Source organism: Conger conger, chromosome 16 (genome assembly GCF_963514075.1).
Source record: "Conger conger chromosome 16, fConCon1.1, whole genome shotgun sequence".
In the NCBI taxonomy this organism is placed as follows: Eukaryota; Metazoa; Chordata; class Actinopteri; order Anguilliformes; family Congridae; genus Conger; species Conger conger.
The window spans coordinates 27,683,514-27,702,212 of NC_083775.1; the positions used below are offsets into that span (position 1 = coordinate 27,683,514).

General features: G+C 45.7%; 1 protein-coding gene across 14 annotated transcripts in view; it reads right to left on the reverse strand.

Moving 5' to 3' along the window:
• Positions 1-407: 407 nt before the first annotated feature.
• LOC133114470 (supervillin-like) overlaps positions 408-18,699 on the reverse strand; it is a 52,797-nt gene continuing 34,505 nt past the window's right edge. For 9 of the 14 annotated variants that reach the window (XM_061223898.1, XM_061223904.1, XM_061223906.1 and 6 more), the window contains 23 exons: positions 17,369-17,416; positions 16,567-16,635; positions 15,473-15,547; positions 14,466-14,610; positions 13,769-13,834; positions 13,228-13,381; positions 12,561-12,715; positions 12,277-12,426; positions 11,999-12,135; positions 11,507-11,654; positions 10,825-10,970; positions 10,054-10,229; positions 9,679-9,817; positions 9,201-9,546; positions 8,518-8,666; positions 8,260-8,359; positions 7,233-7,440; positions 6,764-6,897; positions 4,644-4,799; positions 3,918-4,061; positions 2,976-3,088; positions 2,450-2,608; positions 408-1,755 (listed from right to left, as the gene is read on the reverse strand). In XM_061223898.1, coding sequence (XP_061079882.1) covers positions 1,669-1,755; positions 2,450-2,608; positions 2,976-3,088; positions 3,918-4,061; positions 4,644-4,799; positions 6,764-6,897; positions 7,233-7,440; positions 8,260-8,359; positions 8,518-8,666; positions 9,201-9,546; positions 9,679-9,817; positions 10,054-10,229; positions 10,825-10,970; positions 11,507-11,654; positions 11,999-12,135; positions 12,277-12,426; positions 12,561-12,715; positions 13,228-13,381; positions 13,769-13,834; positions 14,466-14,610; positions 15,473-15,547; positions 16,567-16,635; positions 17,369-17,416 — 3,204 coding nt within the window. In that variant the 3' untranslated portion in view covers positions 408-1,668. The remainder of the gene's footprint in view (positions 1,756-2,449; positions 2,609-2,975; positions 3,089-3,917; positions 4,062-4,643; positions 4,800-6,763; positions 6,898-7,232; positions 7,441-8,259; positions 8,360-8,517; positions 8,667-9,200; positions 9,547-9,678; positions 9,818-10,053; positions 10,230-10,824; positions 10,971-11,506; positions 11,655-11,998; positions 12,136-12,276; positions 12,427-12,560; positions 12,716-13,227; positions 13,382-13,768; positions 13,835-14,465; positions 14,611-15,472; positions 15,548-16,566; positions 16,636-17,368; positions 17,417-18,699) is intronic. The other 5 variants (XM_061223908.1, XM_061223907.1, XM_061223909.1 and 2 more) reach the window with 5 other exon arrangements.

Genomic DNA, 18,699 nt, shown 5'->3' on the forward strand with positions numbered 1-18,699 from the left:
TACTGTAACTTTCTTATTTTCACATAGCTTACAACCAATATGTAACGCCTTTGTACTCTTCACTGTTTACCACATTACTGGTGTTCTGCATTGTGTTTATTGTTTCCTATCTTTTATTCAGTTGATTTGAAATTCAAAAATGAGTTTCTTTAAAATACACAAATGGTTTTACTAATTTTTCCCTCCCCCCTCATTCAGTTCAGTAATACAGCCATACGTTTCACTTAAAGTCTTCTCAAATGAAAAGCACAAATGAATGTAAAAATTAACCAATTTAAATACAGATGTAACAATGTACAAATGTTGTACTGTGCTTCTTTATTACGACTGTGTGACTATGTCGTTTGCCTTTTTTAATTGTGTTATTCCTTAGAGCGCCGTGCCTACATATTATAAAAGAGTTCATATTGCACCATGTTACATTTATTTAAAAAAAAACTACAGATTTTTTTTCGCAGGAGCAATATAATGTTTTACAAATTAATTACTTTGAAGGCAGTTCATCAGTCAGGTACTAATCCAGAGCCTGGATTCAGAGCCACAGATCCCTGAACAATGCGATGACAAAGTACTCTCTCTGTTACAGGAGAGAGTATGCATAGACTAGTGTGGAGTAACTACTCCTTTTGAGTATATACAGACCAGAGTGGAGTAAAGTCTTAATACTCTTGACTATGTACAAACCAACAAAGAGTAACTACTCTGAATACTTAGTACGTACATACCAGTATACAGAGAAGTTACCCCACATTGGTCTGAGTAACTATTGTGAGCACTTTAGTACGGGAGTAACTAGCCTTAATACTCTGAAACAGGCCTGGGTTCAAATAGTTTTTGCTGTGTATTCAAATACTTTTCTGCATTTGACTAAGCTTGCCTGGTTTATCGGAACCAATTAAATAATCTCAAAAGTGTAAACCCCACCCCATCTGCTTCTCCGAACAGGCTCAAATGCCACAGGCATGATCAACAGAGTGGCCTGTAGCATAGTGGTTAAGGTACATGACTGGGACACGCAAGGTCGGTGGTTCGATCCCCAGTGTAGCCAGATTAAGATCCGCACAGCCATTGGCCCCTTGAGCAAGCATTGCTCCAGGGGAGGATTGTCTCCCGATAAGTCTAATCAACTGTATGCCGCTCTGGATAAGAGCGTCTGTCAAATGCCAATAATGTAATGTAATGTCAGGTAATTTGAATCCAAAACAAATACGACTTGAACCCAGGTCTGCTCTGAGAATGTGAAAACCAGAGTAGAACAACTACTCAGGATACTCTGAATAAACACTGGCCAGTTTGTGCCTTGTATTGCACTTACCATAAGCACCATTTTAGGGATCAGAATGGCTCTATTGTCATATCTTCCATGATTTTTGCTACAGGAAAACATTACACTTACAATATACAACATGTATACTAAGGATTTGTCTTCAATGTATCTAGTTGAATTGAGATTTAGAAAATTACTTTTTCTTAAAGGCATCTTTCCTCCCAGAATACATCACTGAGATATGGTAAATACATGGCTAATCCAGAATGTACAATCTGAGCATTGTCACTTTACAAGAAAAAAATGCTTTTCTTAAAAATTCAACATACAAAAAAGTGCAGAGTGTTTCTCCTGTTATTTGCATACAGAAAAAAAGTTGAATAATATTTATTCTTTTTTTTTCAAATCAGTCCTTTGCTTTTTTTCAAGCTGAGTTGTTTGCAGTCTGGAAGGGAGTTGAATTCTTCCCTCTTCATCGCCAAAACTCTCTGAAAGATTCAGACAGGAAATGGTGGAACTTCAGCAAACAAGAAACTTAGCTGAATGGAAGGCCCTACGTGAAATATCAATGACTGTTCACACCAGAAGCACAGCAGTTACATGCAATATCAAAATACCAGCGACTTCTTCAAATTATGTTGTCGCTGGGATATGACCTTCCCTCTTATCACTTAAGGGAATGGATTTGCAGGTAATAACATGCAAATCCATTCAACATTGTTTTCTGTATATTTCATGTCACAATGACAATAGTACAATAGTAATAATACAAAAGTATTGCAAGCTTGATGCAGCTTTTGCAAGCAACGGATATGCTACCAAATATTAAGTGTTATTTTCTTTCATTGACTTAGATATTCTCCCAATAATTCACGTAATAAACGTGGTAGTCTGATATCAAAGATGCTATGTTCAATGTAGTTTAACATATCTATGTGGAAATACCAGGAAATAAAAGCTGAAATTCTTAACTCGTCTTGGGTTCATCTTTTTATCTGAACCCAAAGTGTATAGAAAAAACAAAGACACTGGCCTTGCTGTTCCAATACTTTTGGAGGGGACTGTGACTGAAGTTTTAGTTTAATTTGTACAGTAGCCTCCCCTGAATGGCCAAAAATGGGCATAAGAAATTGTGGGGCTGTGGCCTAAAATGGACAGATGGGATTATGTGGTGTGTCTTACTTGGAAGTCCAGGTCAGAGAGGTAGGTCTCCAGGCGCAGGGGGTCCACTCCCTGGGGCAGCGGCTGCCTCAGCAGCTCCTCCACAGAGTATTGGGCTTTAGTGAGACGAGCCAGAGCATCCCGCACCAGCACCACCTTGCTCCGCACAGGCTCCCCCTGCTGGCAGACACAGTCATCACCATGCAGCTCTCAGCCAAAGCTCAACTCCGCTGCTTGTGGTGAACCGACTCTTCTACATTATTATAGGCATTTTGGCAGACGCTCTTATCCAGAGCGACGTACAGTTGATTAGACTAAGCAGGAGACAATCCTCCCCTGGAGCAATGCAGTGTTAAGGGCCTTGCTCAAGGGCCCAACGGCTGTGCGGATCTTATTTCGGGTACACACGGATTAGAACCACTGGCTTTTGTTTGTGTGTGTTTGTGTCATTTACCCTAACCTCTATGCTACAGGCTGCCTTCTACCTACAACCTGGTTTTGGGCTCCCTTTCTTACTAGCAGCCTGGTTTTTGGCTCCCTTTCTTACCTGCGGCCTGGTTTTGGGGTCCCACTCCCAGCGGGGGAAGACGTTGGTGAAGGTCAGGGGCTCAGTGCCGGCATGTATCAGGTAGGCCTGGGGGGGCCGTCTTGAGTTCTTCTCTGAAAGACACAAGAAACAGCTTTCAGCTAGTCCACAGAGACACACGCTCACTGTGCATACAGTCAGGCAGGAACCAAACTCAAACAGAAACCAAACACGGAAGGTTTCTATTGGTTCCAGAATGTTCAGGGTGCATTTCCCTGACTTAATTTGGGTGTACTCGTCCACTTAGAAGGCGAGGTCAATGTTCTGAGTGACCGCTTCACCCGACCTTAAAGCATTCCTTTCATGCAGAGGGGTGTCCTTCATGTTGACAATGTCCCTGTCCACAAAGTAGTCACTCAATGGTTTAAGGAGTGCTAATGTTATACTAAGGCCACCTCAATCATCAGATCTGAACTGAAACAAGCATTTCTTGCATGTTCTGGAATGGTTTTCTTACACTAAGAGCAAGGTGCTTCAGCGTGGAAGAATGGAATTCCAGATGTTGGTGCAACAAAGCAAACACACACGCTGCCCTAAGACACTCAAGTGACTTCAAATGGTGTGTCCATATTTTCTTCACTGCGTCCAGAACCAAATTCCCCTGTCTGCCTGCACCACTGTTGGGCCCAATCTCTCTCCATTGCAGTACAGCCCTTCAATACTGACCCAATGCCCCACCTCAAGCATACATGGGTCAAACACATCATTGTTTTGGATTCAAATCGTTGCCTGGTGCAATTCAGCCAACCAAGAGGAGTTACTGAGTATGTCATAGTTTCCAATACACCAGACAAGCTCAGGAAAGTGTAGAAAAGTATTTGGATCCAAAACAATTACGCATTTGACCCAGGTCTGATTTCAATTACTGAACAGACACACAGAGTGTAGCTCCCTGAGCCCCACCTCTGCAGTACTGAAGCACGGTCTCCATGGCGCATTTCCTCTCACTGTCCCAGCGAATCCGCGCCGAGCCCAGGGGCTCCGCCTCACCAGGCTCCTCCCCCTGCCACAGGTACACCTCCAAGTGGTTATCTAGCAGGAACTGGGCTAGAGACAGACAAACCAAAATACAACATAGTATTGGTATAAACCCCATATGATGACCAAACAGGAAGTCAGCTACAGGTATATTATAGGTAACAGTAGGTAAGCCTATTGTTTGGCCTATGTCTCCGTTTTCTTATTTCTCTGCCTCATAATGGCTTGTTATTGGCACAATGCTGCCCCTCATATTGACAAACGCTAATAACAGACTCCACAGGCAAACAAAAGCCAAGACTTAAGACTAGATATTGAAAGCTTTCTTAGACTTTTACTAAGGAAACTATTGAATACACTTGAGTAATCAGAAACAGCTGAGAGGCAGAAACAGCTAAAGTGTCCAATTACTTTTGGTCTCCTAAAATCTGGGGACTATGTATAAAAAGGGATGCAATTCTGAGACAGATCCCCCAATATGGGTGTAAGACCCTCAAATTAAAGCTGCACTTTGACCTCATATTCATCATTTAATTTCACATCTAATGTGCCGGAGTACAGAAATTGTATAACTGTTAAAATGGGTGCTGCACAGCATTTAGCACTGTGGTGTCTCAGTTTTCAACATGCTGTGTTGGTCTTGGCACCTACCTGGCTGGGGTACAGAGTACAGGTTCTCCTGTAGGAAAGGCATGGGCGTGACCACGCCAATCACACGAGCGGGGCCCAGGATCTCCTCCCCCTCAAAGACCCCTGTGCTCGCACCCAGGCGGAACAGGCGTGGGGTGAAGTTGTACTTTCCAGGGTCTGCAGGGAAACAACAAACTGGCCAATCAAAAACAGCCACAGCAGCCATTTGTCGGTATTCAGTTCCTTCATTATCCTGTATGAAGACCTGCAGCACTTCCACACTCCAACCCGGGAATAGGCAGGATTTCAAAAACATAGACTTAAAGAAATGCTGAAATGGAAATTCACAGCAGGACTAGCTTCCATGTCTATGCGAGTAAAACGGGGGATTTCTGGAGGGCGGGGAGTTGATTTGACTGATATACGCCCTATGTACAGTTGCAATCAAAATTATTCAACCCCCATTGCACATTAGGTTTATTGGCAAAATATACAATTTCTCAGCTGTTTGCAATAAACAAATTACACAAGAACTGTTTAAGTAGTTCAATGAAACATAATATTATAAAATATTACAAGGGTTTTATCCACATTCAACACAAAATGCTACTTTTAATCACTACTGCAGTCTCAAAAGCACACCTGATGCAACTAATCAAAATTACCCAACCCCCTGTTTCAAGCACACCTGGTGCAACTAATTAGTTCAGGTGTGCTTGAGATAAAACACATAAATACCTGGACTGGCTAGGGGTTTGTTGAGAGTGACGTTTGATTGCATGTTAGAAATATGTTAGTCAAAAGAATTGTCCAAAAAGTTCAGAGAAGAGATCATTGCCTTGCACAAACAAGGAAAAGGATACAAAAAGATAGCAAAAGCACTGAATGTTCCTAGAGATACAGTTGGAAGCATAGTTTGCAAGTTTAAAGTTAAAGGAACAGTGGCTACACTACCTGGACGTGGCAGAAAGAGGAAGCTATCAGCGGCTGCCACCAGATTCCTGAGGAGGCAAGTGGTCAAAAACCCTAGAGTGACTGCAAAACACCTGCAGCAAGACTTGGTGGCAGCAGGCACTGAGGTTTCAGTTTGCACAGTAAGGCATACTGGAGTCCGGGCTCCATGCCCGGACTCCAAGACGTACACCACTACTGACCCAAAAGCACAAGAAAAGTCGGCTCCAATATGCTCAAAACCATCTAAATAAGCCACAGAAGTTTTGGAATTCTGTTCTGTGGAGCGATGAAACAAAACTGGAACTTTTCGGGCCTATGGATCAGCGGTATGTCTGGAGGAAGAAGAATGAAGCATATGCTGAAAAGAACACCCTGCCTACAGTGAAGCATGGCGGTGGCTCAGTGATGCTCTGGGGCTGCTTTGCTGCCTCTGGCACTGGAAACCTGCAGCGTGTGGAGGGCACGATGGATTCAGTCAAGTATCAGGAAAACTTAGGGAAAAACCTCATGCTGTCTGTGATGAAGCTGAAGCTTGGGCGTCGTTGGACCTTCCAGCAGGACAATGATCCCAAGCATACCTCAAAGTCCACCAAGGCTTGGTTTCAGAAGAAGAAATGGAAGATTCTAGAGTGGCCATCACAGTCGCCTGACTTGAACCCCATAGAAAATCTCTGGTGGGATGCCAAACGCACACCCAAGAATATTACTGAACTGGAGGCCATTGCCCATGAGGAATGGGCTAAGATTCCTCAGAAACGCTGTCAGAAGCTGGTGTCTGGCTATGCATCGCGTTTGCAGCAGGTCATAACAGCAAAAGGGTGCTCTACTAAGCACTGAAGATGCTTGTCATGAAGGGGTTGAATAATTTTGAGACTGCAGTAGTGATTAAAAGAAGCATTTTGTGTTGAATGTGGATGAAAACCCTTGTAATATTTGAACTACTTAAACAGTTCTTGTGAAATTTGTTTATTGCAAACAGCTGAGAAATTGTATATTTTGCCAATAAACCTAATGTGCAATGGGGGTTGAATAATTTTGATTGCAACTGTAGCCTATGGCTCTGGGCGTAAGAATACATATTGGATATTGATTGAAGGGAAATGGAGCATGGTCTAGAGACACGCCCACTGGTACACGATGTCATATTTCTAATTTGTGTGGTCAGTGGTTCTGGGTGTGGCCAGGACCTTGCAGCATGCAGTCATAGGCCTTCCTGTCCAATGGTCCCAGGGCATCCCAAAACTCCACTGGCTCCGACCCTTCCTCCACCTCCTGCACCTTCAGACTGCTGCTGCTGCTCAAGCCCAGCTCGGGAGGACACCTAACACACACACACACACACACACAGACATGTACACACACACACACACACACACAGACACATACCCAGAGACCAACACATACATACACACACACACACACACACACACATACACACACACACACACACACAGACACGTACACACACACACGTGGAGACATACTCGCACAAGTACACACACACACCACATGCACACAAACACACACAGACACACAGACATAGAAACACACACACACATGCACATATTAATATCAAATTTCTGACACATATTTAAATTGTGTTTGTTTGTATGTGGTCTGCCCGAGCAGAGCCGGGTGGTTTGGGGGCACACATACGTCTGTGTGATTTTCTCTGCAGCCCTCCTGCCCACCTCCCGGGTGCTAGAGTGGGCCTTGCAACCGCTCCACAGGAACAGCGCCCCCTGCTGGGCATGCAGCAGGATGAGGGAGCCGCGGGAACGCAGGCTGGCACAGCAGCAGTCCACCTCCAGCAGGGACCCCTCATCCGCCAACTGCCCCCGTGCGCAGAACAACCGCCAGCCTTCTGTCGAAAACACCGCAGCATAGACACATGGGAATCACCCTCAGCACTGGCATTGGTGCTGTCTGTACTGGTGTTGATGCTGGTGTTGGTGCTGTCTGTACCTGTGTTGTTGGTCTATGTATTGGTGTTGGTGCTGTCTGTACCTGTGTTGCTGGTCTATGTATTGGTGTTGGTGCTGTCTGTTCCTGTGTTGTTGGTGTGTGTATTGGTGTTGGTGCTGTCTGTACCTGTGTTGTTGGTGTCTGTACCTGTGTTGGTGCTGTCTGTACCTGTGTTGTTGGTGTATGTATTGTTGTTGGTGCTGTCTGTACCTGTGTTGTTGGTGTATGTATTGGTGTTGGTGCTGTCTGTTCCTGTGTTGTTGGTGTATGTATTGGTGTTGGTGCTGTCTGTACCTGTGTTGTTGGTCTATGTATTGGTGTTGGTGCTGTCTGTACCTGTGTTGTTTGTGTATGTATGTATTGGTGTTGGTGCTGTCTGTACCTGTGTTGTTGGTGTCTGTACCTGTGTTGGTGCTGTCTGTACCTGTGTTGTTGGTGTATGTATTGGTGTTGGTGCTGTCTGTACCTGTGTTGTTGGTGTATGTATTGGTGTTGGTGCTGTCTGTACCTGTGTTGTTGGTGTCTGTACCTGTGTTGGTGCTGTCTGTACCTGTGTTGTTGGTGTATGTATTGGTGTTGGAGCTGTCTGTACCTGTGTTGTTGGTGTATGTATTGGTGTTGGTGCTGTCTGGACCTGTGTTGTTGGTGTATGTATTGGTGTTGGTGCTGTCTGGACCTGTGTTGTTGGTGTATGTATTGGTGTTGGTGCTGTCTGTACCTGTGTTGTTGGTGTCTTCTTGGCTACCCTTGTGGATGACTAGGCCTCCCTGGAACAGCTGCAGGAAACAGGGAGGTTCTCTCCCCTGTGGCACCAGCACCTGAACACCACACACACAGGTGTTCTATTTTACCATAGAAATAATCTTTACATACAGATCATGACAGTGCTGGTATGTTTATTGATAAATACTATTGTAAACATTGTATTTATGAAAGAGCAGAATTGAGAAAACGCTGAATGCACAGTGACGCTCACCTGCGCCCCCGTGTGGTCGCCCAGCTCCATGAGTGAGGATGTGTCCGTCCTGCTGATGCTGGAGCTCCGGCCCTGCCACAGGAAACAGGCACAGTGCTCCTGCCCTGGAGCAGCACTGCCCCCCTCACCCAGAGGCTGCTCCGGCCCCACTGCAAAGACATATGCAGACACACACGCACGCGCACACACGCACACACAGACACAAGCACACACATGCACACACACACACACAGACACATATACACACACACACACACGCACACACAGACACACGCACACACATGCACACACACACACACACACACACATACACACACACACGGACACACACACACACAAAGAAACACATCCAGTTACAGGCCAACTAACATACATGTCTTACATACATATATTCAGATGAAGCATCATACTCGAGGAGTACATGTTAAGTTTTACATTACGTATAGGTTTAATGACAACAGGCTGTCACAACAATGACTTAATAAGCTCTACTCATCGCACGTCATAAAGTAAACAATCTGACTAAGACAGATGCACCCACAATGGTGACCGCGGTAACAGATAAGCATACACAGGTAACCGTGGTAACATATAAGCACACACAGGTAACCGTGGTAACATATAAGCACACACAGGTAACCGTGGTAACATATACGCACACACAGGTCACCATGGTAACATACCTGCACTGGTGATAGAGTACTTCCAGCGCACGGCGTAGGTGTTCCCCTCGTGCAGCTGACCCTCGCTCTCCCGCGAGAGCCGTCGCTCGTCCAGCTCCCCGACGTTCCAGACGTCCACGGCAACGGTGCTCAGCTCCGCCTGCTGGCCGTCCTCCCCCCTCACCAGGCCACGCCCCCTCTGCACGTCCATGCCGTCTAAGATGGTGCCCGCCGGCCCGGCCCCCGCCGTCAGCAGGGCCCGGGCGTCACACGGCTGTAGCTCTGCCTCGGGGGGGTCAGGGGTCACGGGAGCCAGCAAGGGAGGAGACGGCTGGGATGATGTCACGCCGAAACCAGTCTTCTCCTGCTTAACACACAGACTGTGTTCGGAACTGCATACTAGCATACTACTTGTAGTACAATGAAAATGGGCCTGAAATTTAGTACGAGTAGTATGCTAGTATGCGGTTCTGAATGCACCACACAAGCTGTTCCTCACCTTTAGTTCCTCCACAGGCATCTCCACCGGGGCTCCGGCCTTCCCAGCCCAATCCAGAAACTTCTCTCTGAAGAGTGCGGTCTCGTTCTGCTCCGACAGACACCCGAACAGGGCCCAGCTGGGCCGCCCCTCCCCCTTCCTGTAGAGACAGACCCCGGTTATTTTACTTAACGCAGGGGAACAGCTTTAGATCTGACTGTGCTATCACAGGTAAATACCAATATATGTAAGACACTCTAAGGCATCACAGGGTAGCTGTTATTTTCTTTTCACCTTAATTCAGGAACCAGGTAAGGTGAGATATGGTGAGATTATCTCACCAGGTAGGGTGTGTGTGTGTGTGTGTGTGTGTGTGTGTGCGTGTGTTGGACTCACCTGTGTATCTCCGTGCTTGCGGCTGAGGGGTTGAGAGGGTTCACTCTGCAGTTGCTGTAATCGTAGGGCCCGCCCCACACCTGTCTGCCCAGTTGCAGCGCCACCTGCCTGTGGCCCAGAAGAACATCCTTCCCCTGCCAGACATACACCTCACTGCCAAAGTCAAAGACCAGCACCTGTATACCAATAAAATAAAGAACACACACATACACCTCACTGCCAAAGTCAAAGACCAGCACCTGTATACCAATAAAATAAAGAACACACACATACGCCTCACTGCCAAAGTCAAAGACCAGCACCTGTATACCAATAAAATAAAGAACACACACATACACCTCACTGCCAAAGTCAAAGACCAGCACCTGTATACCAATAAAGAACACACACATACACCTCACTGCCAAAGTCAAAGACCAGCACCTGTATACCAATAAAATAAAGAACACACACATACACCTCACTGCTAAAGTCAAAGACCAGCACCTGTATACCAATAAAGAATACACACACACATACACCTCACGGCCAAAGTCAAAGACCTGGAGCACCTGGAGATCAACACACACACACACAGTCAAACACTAGAGCCAGCAGGGCTATGCATAACACACACGCATGCACACACGCACACACACACACACACACACAGCTCTGACTCAATGTCACAGCTAGGTAAAGCACATATGCGCCCATACACACACGAGAGAGATACGGACACGGACACACAGAGCGAGCTCAGTCCCTGGGTGTAGTAGCGGGGGTTCTGACCTCGGTGGACTTGAGCAGGCTGACCGTGGGGATGGCGGCCCAGGCATCGTCATGGGGAACCAGCCTGTCCTCCATCATCCGAAACACGCAGTTCGACTCAACCACCCCACTCTCAAACTGCTCATCCTCCTCTGGATCTCCAGCTCCTGCACAAACAAACACACACACACACACACACACACACACACACACACAAAGGCCCATGACTATTTGACATACTATTTTACACCCTATAGTACACAGTACTAGAGAGTAGTTGTGTGTCCGTGTCAGTATCTAGTGGTACAAAATGGCTGCTAGCTGCAGCAGAACTGGTGTTAACAAGCTACTGAATTAAGATTTGTTCTCAGTTACTTCAAACTAGCTAGCTAGTTCACTATCCCCCCTGTTATAGTACGTAGCATCCTTAGCTACATAGCTAGCTAGTTAATAGCTGTGACTAGCTACAGCAGAGGAACATGTAAATATCATTGCGTACCACATCATGTCATGGAATGGCTTTTTCGAACTAGAGAGTAATATGAAAAAAGTAGTAATATATAATAATATATATAATATATAGTACATAGAAAATAAGTTATTGAGGTCAAATTAGAACTACGTAGTGAAAACATGCTGGCTCATGAAAGAAACACACGGGAGGACTTATTTTCTGACCCCAGGACTTTTGCAGATCACGTACCTCTGTACTGAGCCTTTCCTCCCAGCAGATCCCAGAACTCCTGGGCCAGGCTGCTGTCTGTCTCTCTGCCCTCCTCCAGGAGGGTCACCTGAGGGGCAGAGCACCCCAAATCCCCCTGTGCCTGCACCCAGGAAGCCAGCTCTGAGGCCTGGGGGGGGGGGGGGCAGGGATGAGTGCACATGCTATAACATGTATCTACAAATTATACCCCAATACCCCAATACATTTATATAAATCAAACAAGAAGGGGAACCTGTATGAAATACATATATGCAAATACATATTTCAGATACATGGATTAAAATACTTCCCATCCCTGCTTGGTAGAATTATAGAGCCAATGTCATCAAAATAAGCTTCTCTGGTTACAGGACTAACAGCAGCACACATATTTAACAACCCGTTGTCCTTTCATACATCTGAATATTTGCTTAACTGAAGTTACAGGCCATTACTCGGTTTTTCCAAAGCTCTACCCATGTGGTGTGGTACCTTGGCTTTCTCCATAGGGTTGGCGAATTCGCCGTTCCACTGGAAGCAGTGATTGGGCGTGACCAGAAGGAAGCAGTCACCGCTGTTCAAGGACCGGGCCATGGGCTCCACCAGACGCACCTGGACATGCCTTCGACCTGCCAAACACAACCGTACACAAACTCAGTGACCTCACCCGCACACAGTCAGTCACCTTCATTGAGAAACTACATATCCCAGCATCCTCAGCCATAAGACTTCCTACCACTTCCTGAAGAAGAGGAAGCAAGAAAACTTACCTTTGATGTGGAGGAGCATGAGTGCGCAGTATGGCAGGTAGCTGTTAGTCACAGCTTCGCTGGGCTTGGTGTTGCAATGGTTGGCATCACAATTCTCCTTATTGGCCGGGTCCGCTGGAGACTCATCTGATAGGCTGGGATTCTTGGCCACTGAAATACAACAGATTAACATTATTTCAGTGTATCCTTTTACAACTATTCAAAGAAATGTCCCAAAAATAGCTGCTGTTTTTTACGGTTGCCATTTTCTCTCAGTATGACATGAACGTGTGACATGACTCAACTCTTCTCCGTCGGTGAGGTCACGCTGGGGCGTTGCTCTGTGTAGTCCAGACGGATGTCCTCACGGGCAGCCAGCACACGCAGGGGGTTCCGTGAGCCCTGGGTCTTACGGGCCGGACGCACCGCCCGCTTATGATCCGCTACTGAGGACGTCAACCTGCACACACACACACACACACACACACACACACACATACAGTGAGCTCCATAAGTCTTGGGACAAAGACTTTTTTTCTTGTTTTGGCTCTGAACTGCACAATATTAGATTTGTAATCAAGTAATTCACTTGTGGTTAAAGTGCAGGTTTTCAGCTTATATTAAAGAGTATGTTTGTATATTTTGGTTTCACCATGGAGAAAGCACTTTTCAGCACTTTTATACATAGTTATACATTTGGGACAAATGGCTTTACAGGTGTTTATGATTAGTCAGGTGAGTTCAATCGCTTCGTTAGTATCGGAAAGCTTTCATGATCTAGTCCTTGATTGACTGCCTTTGGAGTTTGTTGTTGGCATTTGTCAACATGTCAGCATTTGTCCATTTGTCATTGTGCCAATGAAATGGAAGCCATTATGAGTCTGCTAAATACCAAAAACAGTCAGAGACACAGGCCAAACAATAGGCTTACCAAAAGCAACTGTTTGGAACATAACCAAGTGAAGGGCTTACTTGGGTGAGTCGGACTGGAGGATACAGCTGAAGTCCTGCTCTACGTGGAGGGGGCTGCTGGGGTGGAGGCCCCGGACCTCCTCACCGTCCACCGTCGACACCTCCATCACCGCCTCGGCTGCCACCTCCATCGGGGTCTCTCTCTGGGCTGATTCTGGGGACAGTCATCACACAGGACCATTTTAACAGAGCGTTTTACCAGGGGATTCAAGACAAATCGAAAGAAAATGTGATCGGTTCTATAGTGGCCAATGGCGTTAGTGTAGGGGTTTTTCTGTTGCAACCCCAAATTAATGTTCAGAAAATAATATATTACAGTCTATTGTGCCTTATTATAGTTGGGTTGTTGTGAGGTTCAACATGTAGTAGCCTACATTCATGCATTTTCAAGAGCCAAAATTTTTTTCTTTTATTTTATTCATTACCCACAGTTTTGGGAACCCCCACTAACTTCCCATTAGTGCTTACTGAAGCCCAGCTCCACTACTGAAGAACAAGATGAACAGAGTTATATAGAATGATCTAGAAAGGGTGCGCTTACCTTTGCTTTCAGGCTTGTCAAGGCTCTTATCCTCCTCAGGTTCCAGTTGGGGATGAGCAGAGGTCTCTGTTAAAAGTCAGAAAACTTAGGCTGAGCTGGGACAGAACACCTAAACCAGAAATAAACAACAGAGCTTAGCATCGACTTAAACTTAATCCCCCACAAGCACAAGAGCAGCAGTGCTTTAGGAGAGGATATTACCGCCGAAGAACCTAAGCGAGGCTCCTCTGGGAAAGTCCTGCCTGATGGATACAGCAGGCCTACTGTACCAGGAGACCAAATTCGGGGTCACCCCAAGCTCCCATATCCCTGTTGTTCGGCCATTTTACACTGCTCAGTCTCAAAGAACCTCCAGGCACTGACTGTGGCAGTCGTGACAGGTTTGTAAACTATATAATTTTAGTGTTTTAACTGCATCAATTGATATTGCTGGAAAATAACGTCCTCTACGTGGCCATCTGGGACAAAACCAGTGTTCTGTGCGCTTGTGTCCATAGGGGAATTCTTTTTCGTTCTTTATGGAACCGTCTATCATAGGTGTGAAGTCTGAAAGCTCCCAGACAAAGAACCATTTTGCTGGACAAAGAACCCTTGAACTGGAAAGGGTTCTTCTATGGAATCAGAGGGTTCCTTTTGGAACCATTTTTCTGAGCGTGGTTCACGAGGAGATTAGACCCGTTAAAGGAGACACACTGACCTGTCTCTGCCGTGCGTTCTGCGACCACATACTGGGCGGAGTCGTTGGAGGTGGTGTGACCCTTGACCTCCCGCTGCTCCTCCTCCTGCAGGACACACGCTCGCTCAGCCAATGGCACGCTGGCCTCCACCTCTGTAGCGGCACTCTGTATATACACACAGGGTTTGTGTAAATACTGCAGTTCACAGACACACAGGGTTTGTGTAAATACTGCAGTTCACAGACACACAGGGTTTGTGTAAATACTGCAGTTCACAGACACACAGGGTTTGTGTAAATACTGCAGTTCACAGACACACAGGGTTTGTGTAAATACTGCAGTTCACAGACACACAGGGTTTGTGTAAATACTGCAGTTCACAGACACACAGGGTTTGTGTAAATACTGCTGTTCTGTGTAGACACACAGGGTTTGTGTAAATACTGCAGTTCACAGACACACAGGGTTTTTGTAAATACTGCAGTTCATAGACACACAGGGTTTGTGTAAATACTGCTGTTCTGTGTATACACACACGGTTTGTGTAAATACTGCAGTTCACAGACACACATGGTTTGTGTAAATACTGCTGTTCTGTGTAGACACACATGGTTTGTGTAAATACTGCTGTTCTGTGTAGACACACAGGGTTTGTGTAAATACTGCAGTTCACAGACATACATGGTTTGTGTAAATACTGCTGTTCTGTGTAGACACACATGGTTTGTGTAAATACTGCTGTTCTGTGTAGACACACATGGTTTGTGTAAATACTGCTGTTCTGTGTAGACACACAGGGTTGGTGTAAATACTGCAGTTCACAGACACACATGGTTTGTGTAAATACTGCTGTTCTGTGTAGACACACAGGGTTGGTGTAAATACTGCAGTTCACAGACACACATGGTTTGTGTAAATACTGCTGTTCTGTGTAGACACACAGGGTTGGTGTAAATACTGTAGTTCACAGTCACAGGGTTTGTGTAAATACTGTGCGTGTGCATGTGTGTGCACGATTGTGCTTCACCTTCTGTCTCCAGGGGGATGTAACATTTCCCTCAGTGGGAGAGGATAGCTCTTGAGCCTCATAAGCCTGAGTGGTCTGGATAAGAAAGAGGGAGAGAGAGGATGCTGAGAGAGATTGAGAGAGAGAGAAAGAGAGAGAGAGCGAGAGAGAGAGAGATAGGAAATACCCCACACACAAAGAAGGGAGTACCAACCATTTATTTGCATATTTATTATATAAGCATTGGTCATTGGTCTTCTTTCTCAGCAGTATCTGTGTACCTTGATAACCCAAAACACTTGCCTGCTCCAGCAGATAAGTCTGCTCCCAAACAATCAGTGTACGTGCATGCCATGCTAGTTAAACTGAGACTACTTTAGAACATTCTCTATGGCAAACCAAGCGGCCAATCAGCAAAAGAGCTTGGTGAACTCCTGGCAATGTGATTGGAGGCTCTCTGCCCCCAGGGGGCGCCAAAGATCAGGCAGGAGGAACACACTACACAGACTGACATCTGCCATTTACAACTGCCGCAGGGGCTGCTCCCATACCAGCGCATAGATTCCCGCTGCATACGCGTGCTGGAGCCATCCTGCTATACTACACCTCCTCGCTTCGGGGAAACGCCTCCACAGTGTTGATGAAGGAACCCCTCGTTTCACACAGGCCAACTGATGCTGATAACCCAGCTCTCAGCTCAAAAGAAACCACGGCAGCCAACGAAAGAAGTACTGTGCAATAAGCAGACAAGCACAGAACTCCAAAACTCCAAACACGCACACATACGTGCACACGCAGACACCCACATGCACACACAAATGAGTGTGACAAGTAAACACTACACACGTAAACACAAATACACAAGCACACACAGACACAAATGCGCCTGCTCCCATACACGACACACACGTGTGCAAACACACAGACGCATGTACACAGCACATGCACACACATACAAAACACATATAAAAGCACCCACAAGCACACACACACACAGAAACACCCGCATCCGCACATGTGCACAGCCACATACATGCGCAAACACACAACATACAGTACATACACGTGCATACACCCACGCTTATACGCACGCACGTGCACGTGTACGCACTCACCTGGTTGTAACACAGAACGTACTGGGAGGTGGGGCTAGCAGGTACAAAGAGGGAGGAGAATACAGGCTCCTGGGATAGGAAGGCGGGGCAGAGCAGGTTCAAACTGAGCATCACAGCTCTACAGCTTACAGCAGATTAATACTCTCTAAGGGTCACACACCAGCCAATGGAATTAGGCAATAGTGCTCTCTCTGGAATGCACACCAGCCAATGAAATTAAGCGTTACTGTTCTGTATGGATCGCGCAGCAGCCAATGGGATTAAGCATTACTGCATTCTATGGATCGCACACCAGCCAATGAATTTAAGCATTACTGTTCAGTATGGATCGCACAGCAGCCAATGGAATTAAGCATTACTGCACTGTATGGATCTCACAGCAGCCAATGAAATGAAGCATTACTGCTTAATATGAACCAAACACCAGCCAGTGGAATTATATGTGATGATATATGAAAAATGGATGATAACACATTTATTCTGAGGCCATGGGAAATCTGGGGAGAGTATAATCTACACTTTCATAGGACTGTTGAAAAGTCCAGTATTGAAAATGCAGGCAGACATAACACAACAAATATAAAAATCTATTCCTGTAAATATTGGCTTTAAATACAACTGTAGCCAACATAGCTAACCAGTGAATACTCTTGTCTATGACTGCATCTGCACTGCTACTTATGGACCATGGGCAAGGGCAGGAACCCTGGAATCCCTGATTGGTCAGTTTTATCTGTATTCACTTCTGATTGGTTCACTGTTACCACCTATTCAACAGGACAACACAGAGACCTAAGCTTACCCAGCACACAGAGTGATCAGCAGCACCATGGGAAATCTCATTCTCAACCTAAAGGGGAAGTGTGGAGGGGGGAAGGAAGGAGGAACAGGAATAAGGAGGTGAACGCAGAGGAGGAGAGGAAAGATATTTTTCCCACACAAAGACGAGTAGAAGAGGATAATAGGACTAAACAACACGAGTTCTGAGAGGGAAAACATGAACTAGGGCCCAAAGGTTTAAACCAGCCCCAATATGGATAAACAAGGTAATGCATGAGCCTGCTTTTTAACGTTGAAGAGAAAAAAGAAACACATTGGCAATAACAACATTAGACAATACTGGAATAAACAAGTTGTCATTCATGGGCTTCAATGTTGAAGTTGCCTCCACCTTCTCAAGAATGTTCCGGAAAGAACTACTAGCAGCCAGCAAGTGGCCCATCCTGTTAAGAAACTAAGGGGTAAACCTCAGGCAGGATAGGATACAATTTCGATTCTTGAGGCAAGGGTTCGATATTCGGCAATATCGTGAAACAACGGGCAATAAACAATGAGGTGGAGCAAACAATGTCACGTACAGCTGGCCCAGAAAAACCATGCAGTCCCATTTCAGGTGCTGCTACAGATTCCCAAAGTCGCTTTCAAACACAACTTTAGCACTGGGATGATGACACGCATCTCATGCGTATCTGGCCCACAACCTCGAAAGCTCTACTGACTGCTGCTTTGAGCAAAAGGTGTAGCACCTAAAACAAACTGACGCCTGCCACCACTGAACCCTTCCACCAGGAAAAAATCACTCAAGATTATCTGAGACAGATTTAGGCAAGAAATCCTCAGAATCGTCTATGATGATCCACTTTCTGATTGCTACACTGTTTCCTGAGACATTGTGCTTGGTCGAATGAGGATGGTTGTTATGTCCAGGCTCTGTTGATCATGTGAGGCGGTACAGTCCAAGTTTCAGGAAGTCTGAATGGATTTTGCTTGTGTTTTAAAAAGTGTTAATCAAAGTCATCTTTCTCAGAGGATCTGAATGTTCTACCTCATACACTCACTCAAAGGTGAAAATAGTAAAAATGAAATCTCATGCAGTTAGCGGTGCTAGCGAGACGCAGTGCAGTGGCTGAATATAAGCTGTGCGCAGTTTGTGATAGCTGGGGAGATGCAGTGTAGAGTCTGTAATACTGTATTAGTGTGCACTGGGATCGGTATTGTAGTGTGTATAATAGTATTTTGATGGCACTGGGATATGTATTGTAGAGTGTGTAATACACTATTAGTGGCACTGGGGATATGTATTGTAGTGTGTATAATACTGTATTAGTGGCACTGGGGTCATGTATAGTAGTG